The 13,569-nt window shown below is 45.9% G+C and overlaps 1 protein-coding gene across 1 annotated transcript in view; it reads right to left on the bottom strand.

Annotated features, from left to right (window-relative positions):
* BBOX1 (gamma-butyrobetaine hydroxylase 1) overlaps positions 1-13,569 on the bottom strand; it is a 36,272-nt gene that overhangs the window by 11,036 nt on the left and 11,667 nt on the right. Inside the window, exon 3 of the mRNA XM_061479193.1 lies at positions 3,590-3,788. Within this exon, the coding sequence (XP_061335177.1) occupies positions 3,590-3,788 (199 nt within the window). The remainder of the gene's footprint in view (positions 1-3,589; positions 3,789-13,569) is intronic.

Here is a 13,569-nt window from a genome sequence, read left to right as displayed (position 1 = left end):
AGGTCTGGCTCCAAACTTCAAAGCAGGCTGCCTTTGTATGTACAGTTAATTTCTCTCCTTGCAAGTTAGCAAGGTAGTCTGAAAAAGACTGTTCTGGTTCCTTCCCCAAAAGTCTTGGCTCTGCTAATACGTGCATTGTATTGTACACATCCTATCCCTTTTATAACTGCTCTTCCTTTAGCACCGGCAGAGACACTCTTGTTTTCAGATCTGGACCTTGGCCTGTACATAGCTTGTTGACTTCACCCTGTGGCAGAGCCAGTTTTTGTTACTTGAAATCCAGACTAGTCTGCAAAACTGGTCTTTAGATGTCAGGCTCTCTTTGTTCTTAAGCTCTTCAGATTTTAATTTAATATTGCAAAATCAACCTAATCATACATGGAAACATAATTAGCAACTGTCAAAAGACCTAGAGTACATCTAACCATGGTGACTTAATAGGGATGATGTAAACCAGACTTCAAGACTTTCCAAAACTACAGCTGTGTTTAAAAAGCAAAAAAGAAAAAAAACCCGAACTCAACTAACCTAAATATTCCTACTAAGTATATTTTCTTTTAAACACAGAATTCACAGGCAATTGGAAAACTTCCACAACATTGAAGCCCGCTTTCTGCAGCCTAATAAATATATGAACTAGCAAATAGGTTTTGGAAAAACAAGGAGACTTGCAGCCTTTCATCATTCATTTATTGTGAACCCTAATAGTTAAGGAAACATAAAATTAAGGTTTAATCAACATCAAGAGTAAAGCTGATTTAAACAGTGAAATGAGCCCTAACCATTACTTGCTCAAATGATTTAGGCCAAGGTCACATTTCAACCTTGACCTTGTATGAAACATTAACGGACAGAGGCTCTTTGTAGGATATAAAGACTTTTCAATGTATATGTGTATATACAGATATCAAGACTCAGAACTCATCCTGACAAATTACTTCTATTGAAAACATCTATTAAGAGATTAAACATTCATTCAAGCTGACTTCAAACAAGGTGAAGTATTTATTAATCATTCCTATTTATAATTGTGCTAGGGAAGAGGCAGTGAGGGGCAAGAGTAACTTTTTTTCAATTGGAAAATATCCCATTTTGAAGTCTCCCTAGGACAGCCTTGGGAGCTGAACTTAGATTAGGAAAGTGTGTGCTAACAGTTTATGTGCATTTATACAGTAAAGGACTTTTCAGTCTCTCTTAAACATAGCAGAGTTATCACAAGCTGGATGTTGCAGACAGCTTCTAACAGACACTTGGCAGTCATTTTAAACAGCGAGGATGATGAAGGGCTGAGGCAGAGTACCAGGCAGAATGTAGATTTTGTGTTAATCTTACAATGCTGCTGAGTTAAATAGCAAAACCTTTTGAATACCTTATTGAAAAGCAAGTTACAGCACTCAGCAGATGGACAATAGGTGTAACACAGTGGGCTGCCACATCGAGAAAGTTAGTCTAGAAGATTTAAAGATCTTTTCCAGTTTTAGGATTGAGGAACTTCTTTTAGATTGAGCTCCTCATCCCTGAAACCCAAGCAAACAACTAAAGGTTTTGTTGTAACCCAAGCACAAACCTGTGGTATGTGTTGAAGGGGCTGTATGGGGGGTTTTGGTTGTTATTTAGGTTTTGGGGGTTTTTCCCTCTCCCTTGAGCTATTATGGAGATGTATAGTATTTTTGTTTAGTGGTATGCTTCAACAAAGAACCAACATTTTTTCATCTTATCTGGGGTTTGCTATATTTGTTCCTAATTCAAAATGCTTGTGCAGCTGTTTGGGTACAAACAGGACAAATGTTTCACCCTTCAGGTATTTAGGAAAGCTGTGAAACATCCTCAGATATGGTCAGGATTGGTTACCCCTAAGAATCATCTTGTATCTGTAATTAGGATCACATCAAAACAGAAATTGAAAGCAGCAGTGTTTTCATAATGATGCAAGTTTTAAATTGAGACCATAGTAGATTGCCAAAGGCAGAAGTGCTTGACATTAGGAATGCTTTTAGTGGTAGAAAATGTTGTGTAGCACTGGATGAGGTTTCTGAGTTGAGCAGGGGACTCTGCTCCCATCATTAACATGATTGAATCCCAGTTGACTTTTCCTTCTGGCACAGTAAGCAGAAAGAAGAAGCCACACCTTAATAAAAATACATTATCTTAACTAGCCTGGTACATTTATAGATTACTCAAGCATCCTAACTTGAAGAAGGGACCTTTTTTATCACCTTCCTCCCCTTCACCTCACAATTAACATTCTGAGTTAATGTAATTTTCCTGGTACCACAGTGCGCTTTTACCACCCTCACCTGCATCGCATATTGCAGCAGGGCCCATATATGCCTTCTCACAGGAGTTTTAAGGGGAGAAAATCTTTCCTCCTAACTTGAGGGAATGTGGTCTTTCTGGCAAAGGGTGAAGGTTTTTCACCCACTTCTGTTTGTTTAACTGTTGGCTTTTGGGTTTCAGACAAAGGAGGAGACACTGGTTATGTGAATAAGGAAACATAGTTTGTTTCCTTATTCACATAACCAGTGTGAAACCAGTGTTTGTGAAACAAACATAGTTTGTTTCCTTATTCTCTGAACTAGAGGTAAATCCAGTTTGCCATCTTTTATTCTATTATAGGGGAGAAGGGACCTTTTCATATCTGAAATCATGAATGTTCTGGGTCTGCTAGCTCTTCAGGCATCAAGGAATTGCAATTATGTTTAAATGTTCTATCTAGTTTGTTTAAGTGTTACTGGCCATTTTTATAACTTTCTTTTTCTCTTTTTCGGGACAAAGCGCACATCCAAGTAATCAGGTTTTTTTATATACACTGTAAAAAATCATCCCAAAAGCTGGGGGTGAGAGGCAGGGCAATATGTCAGCTAGTAACACTGCTCCTTCACTTAGCTACATGGAGGTCGCTGACTTAGCTCAGCAAGACCTGAGCTACCATGGTCATTTTTTTACTCAGGTAGTAGATTCTTGAGGAAGTGAGGTTCAGTTTACCACCTCTTAGCATCAGAAGGATGATTTACAAGTTCCTCCTTGCTCTCCTGCAGGCTGAGCAATTACTTCTGGATAAAAAGCAGTCTTAAAAATGCATGCTGGGACTGGCTGGGGCTTTCCAGAGCAGACTCAGTTGGAAGCAGGGAATGGGTACCCTGCCCACCTCCTCAGTGATGGGAGGCTCAATAACATCATCTGTGTCTTACCTATTTCCATTACTTGAAATCAGGCTAAGAAGAAGTTTCAGTACAGATAACTTCCTTTTTTCAAAAGGGCACTGGATTAAGGGATTTTTGATTTTGTTCCATGGTATAGATAAGTACTGCTATCTTGTCATTATCTTTTATTTGACATCATCTCTTTTTAGGCATTTTTCCTTCTCTCAGAAGTTATAGTTGTTGTTCTTTATATACCCTGCCTGTCACAGCAAAACAATCTTCTCATACAGACCCTTGACACCACATTTTGTAATATGCAGAGAAAAAAAAAAAAAATCAGCTTTTCTTAATTTAAGCCACAAAACAGGTCCAGCAAGCTGAAGTGAAGGACATTAAAGGTGGTTACATAGCCAGCAAAGCAGGGATATTAGAAAAAACAAACTCACCCATAAAAAGTGAGACGCAGAAACCCAATCCTGTGGCCAAGTTTAATCAACTCGCCCTGTCTAGCAGCAGCTCCTGTTAGTATCACGATTCCTACTTTCTTTAAGGTGCACAGCCACCTGTAGGCACTTTCATCATTGTATATGATTTCTTCAAAAGGCATTTTGGGAAGTTGCAGGTCGGAGCCCCAGTACTGATGCTCTGAAAGGGAAGAAATAGAGAAGCAAGTGCTTAGCTATTGTAGCATCACAGCTCAGGACATAGCTGAGGTATGAAGTTAATGGGATTTGTATGCGTTTGTGAATATGCCCTCAATCCTGCAGTCAACCACCTGAAACTGGGTCCCTAAGTCTGCATGGATGACAAGAAAGATTTTGATATGGGGATAGACTCCACAACTCGTTAAAGTTGTAAAGTAGGTATGCTTTTATTCAGCGCTGAGATGCATGGGGGATAGCTCCTCCAAAGGCATGCGTGCCTGTGTTGTTTCCCTCTACATTTATTCTCTAAAGTTATAGATATTCATAAGGTTGCACAATACGCCTTTGCATATTGATGTCTTATCCTATCCTCTCCTGCGCAGTGCCCCCCCCATGTCATGGGCGAGGGTCTCAAGATGAAGTAAATGAGTCTTCCTCTTGTGAGTAGGGGTCTTCAAGGTGAAGTAAATGAGTCTTTCTGGAGCCTGAACTTTTCACCTCTAGCAGTCACGCATGCTCTTTAGGAGTCTGGTCAAAGTCCAAACCACAAAGCTGGTCTTCACTGGAACTAAGTAACTGTTCCTCCCCCTTATCAGTCTGTTTCTTCCCCTTATCAGACTGTTTCTCCCCCTTACCAATAGCTTATTGCCCTGGTACTACATGGCAAGCTTGACAGGTATTTGCAAACAATACTTTCTGTTAAACAGGCAAAATTCCTTTATCCCCTCTTGCACAACCCCCTTGTAGAAACCCCTTGTACCACCCCCTTGTACAACCCCCCTGTACATCAAGTGGAGATGTCAAGACTGGGATTTTTGCTCTTTCATATGATCTTGACTGCAAAAGTAAGAAGGAATTCATGTCTGTGAGTCTGATGAAAAGTGGGTTGTCTTAGCCTGTGTTGGAGGCATTCTCAGTTCCAGTGTGAGCCATAGGAATAGCCATAGGAATAGCTAGGCAGTCTCTTCATGCTTACCCAAAAATAGGTTTTCACTTCCTGCCTCCTTTCTGTCCCAGGGCAGAAATCCCATGTCTTTCACTTCATTCTTTCCTGTATCAGGCAACATTCACATTTCTCCAGATGAGATAGATACTGACACAAAAAGATGAAGAACTTCTTAGAACTTGCCTCTTACTGTTCTTCATTTTCAGGACTCCAGATAGCTCATGGCAAATGATAAGGAGATGCGCGCACTGCAGCCAGGAGAGCAGCACAGGCAACGTGTTCCCCAGCCAATGCCTTGCCAGCTCCTGTGGCAGAGGTGTTTGGACGCTGGATCAGGGAGAAGCAGTGTCAAACAGGAGAGCAGCCCTTCAGCTGACAGTGCTGCTGGAGCCCTCCTTTCAGCAAAGTCTCAAGATAAGGCAGCGGCTGCTCTCTGCTTCTTGTGATCTACAACAGCAGATGGCAGCTGATGAGGAAAAGCCTGTGGGATTATTCGTGAGGTACTTTGTCCCTTGCACCATAAGAGCTGTACAAAGCCCAGTGCCAAGTCCAAGTCATAATCACTAACCCAGCATATCCACTCCCTGCTGCATTATACTCATGGCTGATTTAGGACAAGCGTGTTAAAGGCTGATTGTTATGGTGATGATTAAAGGCTAAACCTCAGCAATGTGTACTTGTCCTGGGTTCAGCAGTAGCAGTCATGTTTTTTCCTTTGTGTTAGCTGGTGCAGTGCTGTGTTTTGACTTCTAGTTTTGAGAACAGCGTTGGTGAAGCCGATGTTTTCGGTTGTTGCTAAGTGATGTTTACCCTGACCAAGGACTCTGTGAGGCTCATGCTCTGCCAGGGAGGAGGGGAAGCTGTGAGGAAGCAGAGACGGGGCGCCTGACCCGGGCTAGCCGGGGAGGTATTCCATACCACAGCACGTCATGCCCGGGGTGGGGGGTAACTGGGAGTTACCCGGAAGGACAGGAGCTTCCGGGTGGAACTCGTTTTCTTGGCCGGTGGTATCGTATTCTCTTCCCTTGTTATTTTCCCTTATCATTGTTTTAGCTGATAGTAGCGGTGGTGATTTGTTGCTGGACTGTTCTTGTCTCAACCCGTAGGAGTTGCACTCTCTCGATCCTCCTCCCCGTTCCTCCGGGAGCGGGGAAGGGGAGAGCCCCGGTGCAGGGAGGGGGGGGGAGACGAACACGGACCTTGATTGTTGTCAGCTTGGCACCACTCACTGGGAGTGAGTGAACAAGTTACCTGACTGGGTTTAAACCACGACAGTTCTTTTTGGCGCCCAACGTGGGGCACGAGGGGTTGAGATAAGAACAGATCTGACTGGATTGATAGTCACTCGTCACAATGCTGATTTATTGGCTCTCAAGGTTTTTCCTCTTGATCTCACAGTTTCAGTATACCATATCTTACGTCCATCCGGTATTGGCTGTATTAGTGTTTTTCAAGTGTGGGGCTTGGGCTAAGGTTTTTATCCCATTGTACTTTATGGTAATGACTTGTAATACAATAGAATCATTGATCATGAAACTGATCTGGCTTATGTTCCCAGTGTGGTCACCACCTTTATACTTTGGGAGGTATATGATGGAGGTGCTTAGCAATTACACATCTTTTTTCTCCTTCTCAGGTGCTCAACCTGTGAAGGAGACATCCTTTTACCCTCCTAGTCGTCCCCCCAGACCATTTACATTTGAGAGTTTCGAATTTTTTAAATGGCCTTTTAATGCTCTTGAGACTTGTTTGCTGATGGTGATGGGAATCACCATGCTAACACGCATACAGAGTGTGTTTTGCCCACTACTGATTTCAAGAGTTAAGCAGATTCAGGTTTGGGTCTTGTCTGGGGTCAAACGACGATGTAGGAGGACCGAGAGATTTTCCCAGAGGCTGGACAGCCATGAGTGGCAGGGTGTGTGGGATAGTATGGGCAAGTATCTAGGTCAGTGGGCCCCCCCAGTATTTTGGAATTTCACTACCGAACAACTGCAAAATCCAGAAGAATTAGTAAAACACTTAAATGAGGTGTGTGGTCATTCTGGCCATACCAGAGATGGACAAATCACGGCAACGTGCTGGGGCTTGGCCTATGCTTACAGGGCCTTGTTCAACACTATCCAGCACCTTCAAAAGGAAAAGAATGTCGGCGGATTTGAGGGCAAAGCGACAGTCGCTACTCAAACTTTGGCTGCAATGAACTGCGCAGCTACCCCAGTGGCAAGTACAGCAGCTGCTCAAACTTCAACTGCAACAGACAGCGCGGTTACCCCAGCTCCAAGCACGGTAGCTACACCACCCCCAGCAACAAGTACAGTCGCTACTCAAACCACAGTGATAATCACTGCAGCCAAACCAGAGGACCAATTCGTACCAATATCGGTTGCCCCTGTACGCAAGAGAACAAGCAAAAAGGAGGCAAAAAGGGTGAAGCGAGATGAAGAACCAATGAATTCACCACCCGGTCCAGAATCTGATCAGGAGTCATCCTCACATGACGAAGAAGAAGAAGAAGAGGTAACTTCTCGACCTCGGACCTCAACCGAGCTGCGGAATATGCGAAAAGATTTTACCCGTCAACCAGGGGAGCACATCATCACCTGGTTACTCCGATGCTGGGACAATGGGGCCGATGGTCACGAACTAGAAGGTACAGAAGCCAAGCAGCTGGGATCACTTGCTAGAGAAGGGGGAATTGACAAAGCAATTGCAAGAGAGAAAAAGTCCCTCAGCCTTTGGAGGAGGCTCTTGGCAGCTGTGAAAGAAAGGTTTCCGTACAAGGACGATGTTACGAGTCGTTCGGCCAAGTGGACTACTATAGACAAAGGCATCCAGTCTCTGAGGGAATCGGCCATCGTAGAGATGATCTATCACATCAAGCCGAATAACGGGGATACACCTATAGATCCAGATGAAGTTGAATGTACACGACCCATGTGGCGAAAACTTACACGGAATGCACCGTCATCATATGCCCATTCATTGGCAACAGTGACCTGGAATGACATAGTACCACTAACAGTGGATGAAATGGTTCATAAACTCCGAGAGTTCGAAGACAATCTCACTCCTTCCATCATCTCAGCTGTGAAAAAACTGTCCCAGGACCTCGACAAATTGAGGGACGATGTATCTGATTTATCCAGCTCCTCACGTGTACCAACACGCGTCTCAGCTATTAACAAAAGACGTCCTATTGTTCAAGAGAGGAGATACAGAAGGTATACGCCACGGGGTACCCTATGGTTTTACCTGCTGGATCACGGAGAAGACATGACAAAGTGGGATGGAAAACCTACTTCAGCTTTGGAGGAACGGGTGAGTGAACTGAAGAGGGGAGCAAGGGCCAAGACTGATCGTCCCATGAGAGCTACGGCTTCAGTTTCTGGTGAGCAGTTTCCCAGATGGAGTGGAAGAGCTGATTTTACTCCAGCTCCTGTGATAACGAAGAATAATCCCTTTCAACACGACTTAAGTGTCCAATGCTGTGACGACCATTAGAGGGGCCCTGCCTCCAGCCAGGTGGAGGTAGGGGACAATCGGATTTACTGGACTGTGTGGATCAGATGGCCTGGCACATCAGTCCCACAGAAGTATAAGGCTCTAGTAGATACCGGTGCACAGTGTACCCTGATGCCATCAAGCTGTCAAGGGGTGGAACCCATCTATATTTCTGGAGTAACAGGAGGATCCCAAGAGTTGACTGTGCTGGAGGCTGAAATCAGCCTGACTGGGAGGGAGTGGCAAAAGCACCCTATTGTGACTGGTCCAGAGGCTCCATGCATCCTCGGCATAGACTACCTCAAGAGAGGGTACTTCAAAGACCCAAAAGGGTACCGGTGGGCTTTTGGTATTGCTGCTTTGGAGACTGAGGAAATTGAGCAGCTGTCCACCTTGCCTGGTCTCTCAGAAGATCCCTCTGCTGTGGGGTTGCTGAAAGTTGAAGAACAACAAGTGCCAATTGCGACCACAACAGTGCACCGGCGGCAATATCGCACCAACCGAGACTCCCTGATTCCCATCCATCAGCTGATCCGTAGACTGGAGAGTCAGGGGGTGATCAGCAGGACCCGCTCACCCTTCAATAGCCCCATATGGCCAGTGCGAAAGTCTAATGGAGAATGGAGACTAACAGTAGACTATCGTGGCCTGAATGAAGTCACACCACCATTGAGTGCTGCCGTACCGGACATGCTAGAACTTCAGTATGAACTAGAGTCAAAAGCAGCCAAGTGGTATGCCACGATTGATATTGCCAATGCATTTTTCTCCATTCCTTTGGCAGCAGAGTGCAGGCCACAGTTTGCTTTTACTTGGAGGGGTGTCCAGTTCACTTGGAACCGACTGCCCCAGGGGTGGAAACACAGCCCTACCATTTGCCATGGACTGATCCAGACTGCACTGGAACAGGGGCAAGCTCCAGAACACCTGCAATACATTGATGACATTATTGTGTGGGGCGATACAGCGGAAGAAGTCTTTGAGAAAGGGAGGAAAATAATCCAAATCCTGCTGAAAGCCGGTTTTGCCATAAAACGGAGTAAGGTCAAGGGACCTGCACAGGAGATACAATTTTTGGGAATAAAATGGCAAGATGGACGTAGACAGATCCCCACAGATGTGATCAACAAGATAACAGCAATGTCTCCACCAACTAATAAGAAAGAAACACAAGCTTTCTTGGGTGCAGTGGGGTTCTGGAGAATGCACATCCCAAATTACAGTTCGATTGTAAGCCCTCTCTATCATGTGACCCGGAAGAAGAATGATTTTAAATGGGGCCCTGAGCAGCAACAAGCCTTTGAGCAAATTAAACGCGAGATAGTTCATGCAGTAGCCCTTGGACCAGTCCGAACCGGACCAGATGTAAAAAATGTGCTGTACACTGCAGCTGGGGAGAACGGTCCTACCTGGAGCCTCTGGCAGAAAGCTCCAGGGGAGACTCGAGGTCGACCCCTCGGCTTTTGGAGTCGGGGATACAAAGGATCTGAGGCCAGCTATACCCCAACTGAGAAAGAGATACTGGCAGCCTATGAAGGGGTTCGAGCTGCTTCGGAAGTGATTGGCACTGAAGCACAGCTCCTCCTGGCACCCCGGCTGCCCGTGCTGGGCTGGATGTTCAAAGGCAGGGTCTCCTCTACACATCATGCAACTGATGCTACATGGAGTAAATGGGCTGCACTAATTACACAACGAACTCGAATAGGAAATCCCAGTCGTCCAGGCATTCTAGAAGTCATCATGGACTGGCCAGAGGGCAAAGATTTCGGAATGTCACCAGAGGAGGAGGTGGTGCGTGCTGAAGAGGCCCCACCATATAATAAACTGTCAGAAAGTGAAAAGCAGTATGCCTTGTTTACTGATGGCTCTTGCCGTATTGTGGGAAAGCATCGGAGATGGAAGGCAGCTGTATGGAGTCCTGGACGACAAGTTGCAGAAACTGCTGAAGGAGAGGGTGAATCGAGTCAATTTGCCGAGGTGAAAGCCATCCAGCTGGCCCTGGACATTGCTGAACGAGAAAAGTGGCCAGTACTTTATCTCTATACTGACTCATGGATGGTGGCAAATGCCCTGTGGGGGTGGTTGAAGCAATGGAAGCAGAGCAACTGGCAACGCAGAGGTAAACCCATCTGGGCTGCTGCACTGTGGAAAGATATTGCTGCCCGGGTGCAGAACCTGGTGGTGAAGGTACGTCATGTAGATGCCCATGTACCCAAGAGTCGGGCCACTGAGGAACACCAGAACAACCAACAAGTGGATAAAGCGGCTAAGATTGAAGTGGCTCAGATGGACTTAGATTGGCAACATAAAGGTGAATTATTTTTGGCCCGGTGGGCCCATGACACTTCAGGCCATCAGGGCAGAGATGCAACATATAGATGGGTCCGTGACCGAGGGGTGGACTTAACAATGGACACTATTGCCCAGGTTATTCATGAGTGTGAAACATGTGCTGCAATTAAACAAGCCAAGCGGTTAAAGCCTCTTTGGTATGGAGGACGATGGTTGAAGTATAAATATGGGGAGGCCTGGCAGATTGACTATATCACACTGCCACCAACCCGCCAAGGCAAGCGCCATGTGCTTACCATGGTGGAAGCAACCACCGGGTGGCTGGAAACATACGCTGTGCCCCATGCCACTGCCCGGAACACCATCCTGGGCCTTGAGAAACAGATTTTGTGGCGACACGGCACCCCAGAGAGAATTGAGTCAGACAATGGGACTCATTTCCGGAATAACCTTATAGATATTTGGGCCAAAGAGCATGGCATTGAGTGGGTATATCACATCCCCTACCATGCACCAGCCTCTGGGAAAATCGAACGGTACAATGGGCTGTTAAAAACTACACTGAGAGCGATGGGTGGGGGAACTTTCAAGCATTGGGATACACATTTACCAAAGGCCACCTGGTTGGTCAACACCAGAGGATCTGCCAACAGGGCCGGCCCAGCCCAGTCAGAACTTTTACATATTGTAGAGGGGGACAAAGTTCCCCTGGTGCATATGAAGAATTTGCTGGGGAAGACAGTCTGGGTTATTCCTGCTTCAGGTAAAGGCAAACCCACTCGTGGGATTGCTTTTGCTCAGGGACCTGGATATACTTGGTGGGTAATGCGGGAAGATGGGGAAGTCCGATGTATACCTCAAGGGGATTTGATTTTAGGGGAAAACAGCCAGTGAACTCAATTGTATGCTGTTGCCTGCTGTGTAATGCTTTTATAGCCCATCAACTAGATGTCTCCAGGTCACCAGCGACTGGCCCTGACTTCCCTCCAGCCATCATCCCAACAGAGAATGAACTTGGAACATCATGGACCGAATGGACTCGGCAGCATTATAGGGATTGGTCCATGCACTAAGAAAATGATTTTTTTTCCTCTTGGTCTGTATGTATATGGATGTATATATGTGGGAGAGCGATGGTGTATTGAAAATGTGGGATCTGAGCACGACGTGAATGGTATGGAATAAGGGGTGGATAATGTCCTGGGTTCAGCAGTAGCAGTCATGTTTTTTCCTTTGTGTTAGCTGGTGCAGTGCTGTGTTTTGACTTCTAGTTTTGAGAACAGCGTTGGTGAAGCCGATGTTTTCGGTTGTTGCTAAGTGATGTTTACCCTGACCAAGGACTCTGTGAGGCTCATGCTCTGCCAGGGAGGAGGGGAAGCTGTGAGGAAGCAGAGACGGGGCGCCTGACCCGGGCTAGCCGGGGAGGTATTCCATACCACAGCACGTCATGCCCGGGGTGGGGGGTAACTGGGAGTTACCCGGAAGGACAGGAGCTTCCGGGTGGAACTCGTTTTCTTGGCCGGTGGTATCGTATTCTCTTCCCTTGTTATTTTCCCTTATCATTGTTTTAGCTGATAGTAGCGGTGGTGATTTGTTGCTGGACTGTTCTTGTCTCAACCCGTAGGAGTTGCACTCTCTCGATCCTCCTCCCCGTTCCTCCGGGAGCGGGGAAGGGGAGAGCCCCGGTGCAGGGAGGGGGGGGGAGACGAACACGGACCTTGATTGTTGTCAGCTTGGCACCACTCACTGGGAGTGAGTGAACAAGTTACCTGACTGGGTTTAAACCACGACAGTACTGTTAATAAATGTCACTGCAGTAGAGTGTTGTTTTGAAGTTTCAAACTGTGTTGATGTCAGATGACATGATACACAGAGCCTCCGGCATAAGTAGGATGTGGGTAAACCTGAGGTGCAGGGGTGGGCCCAGGGATGGCCTCAGAGAGGGGTGGCCCTGAAGAAGACAGGACACCAAGACCACTGGTGGTCTTAGGGGAGATGCGGTGCTACACTACAGATGCCTCCAGTGAAGAGACTCATTTCGATCTGTGAGGACCCCCCCACTGGTATTACTTGAGGTGAATCAATTAGCCTCTAGGGGTTACTTGAGGTCAAGCTCACCTTCTGAGGACCCCACTGGAATTACTTGAGGTCAAACAATTAGCTTGTGGGGGTTACTTGGGGTTATAGGGCTTACTTGAGGTCAAATTCAATCTCTGCAGACCCCACTGGGGTTACTTAAGGTCATAGGGTTTAGGTGAGGTCAGACTCACTCTGAGGACCCCACTGGTTACCTGAGGTTACACTTTACTTGTGGACCAGGATCGTGTTAGGGGTCATCACTGTACAGGCCTGCTGATGCCAAGTATATTGAGCCAGCTCAGGCATCTCTATCTCCAAAGCAATGAGGTGTATGGTCGGAAGATGTTCCACCACCCCAGCCAGTGCCACCCCTTCTCAATCACCTGTTTTCTGATCCGTACGAATGTTTTATTTTTTTATATTGAATTGCTTTATGATTTACTATTTTAATTCTTTTTAACACAAGTATAAGTTTTCCTCTCTGCAGGAAGCTTTCCTCAACCATACAGCTATAACATGTGGGGTTTGTGACAAACTCCGGTTGACTTACTCAGATTTTTTTTCCCCTCAGCTCTCAGAGCTCCACTGCTGAGCATGAGCAGCAGCCCCCCTGAGGAAAGCCACTCATTTTGTTGGCAAGTGTACCAGTGTCAAGAACTATAAAAGAATCTTGGTGTACTCTACTGATATGAAGAACAAAGCACTCAGATTTAAAATACTTTTCTATGAGAGCTTTAAATTATGTGAACCCTTTTTTCTGCTGAAACTGATTTTTATCTCTTACCAAAAGGTTGTCCCATCTGAAATCCAAGGCCAGTGTATTTTAAGGGCCAAAGACTGATGTGTACAGAGAAGAATGAAGGTCACGGCTCTCTACATGACTGAGATACAAATGGTTCTCTCCAAGACTGTGATTGCAGACAGGCAGGACTTCCTCAGTGGATAATCTTGGATTTTTCCC

Source organism: Pezoporus flaviventris, unplaced genomic scaffold (genome assembly GCF_033815535.1).
Source record: "Pezoporus flaviventris isolate CSIRO_AGI_PZ_B2104156 unplaced genomic scaffold, CSIRO_AGI_Pfla_v1 ptg000143l, whole genome shotgun sequence".
Taxonomy (NCBI): Eukaryota; Metazoa; Chordata; class Aves; order Psittaciformes; family Psittacidae; genus Pezoporus; species Pezoporus flaviventris.
Note: the sequence above shows the minus strand (reverse complement) of the source record. Positions and strands in the feature narration are given on the sequence as shown.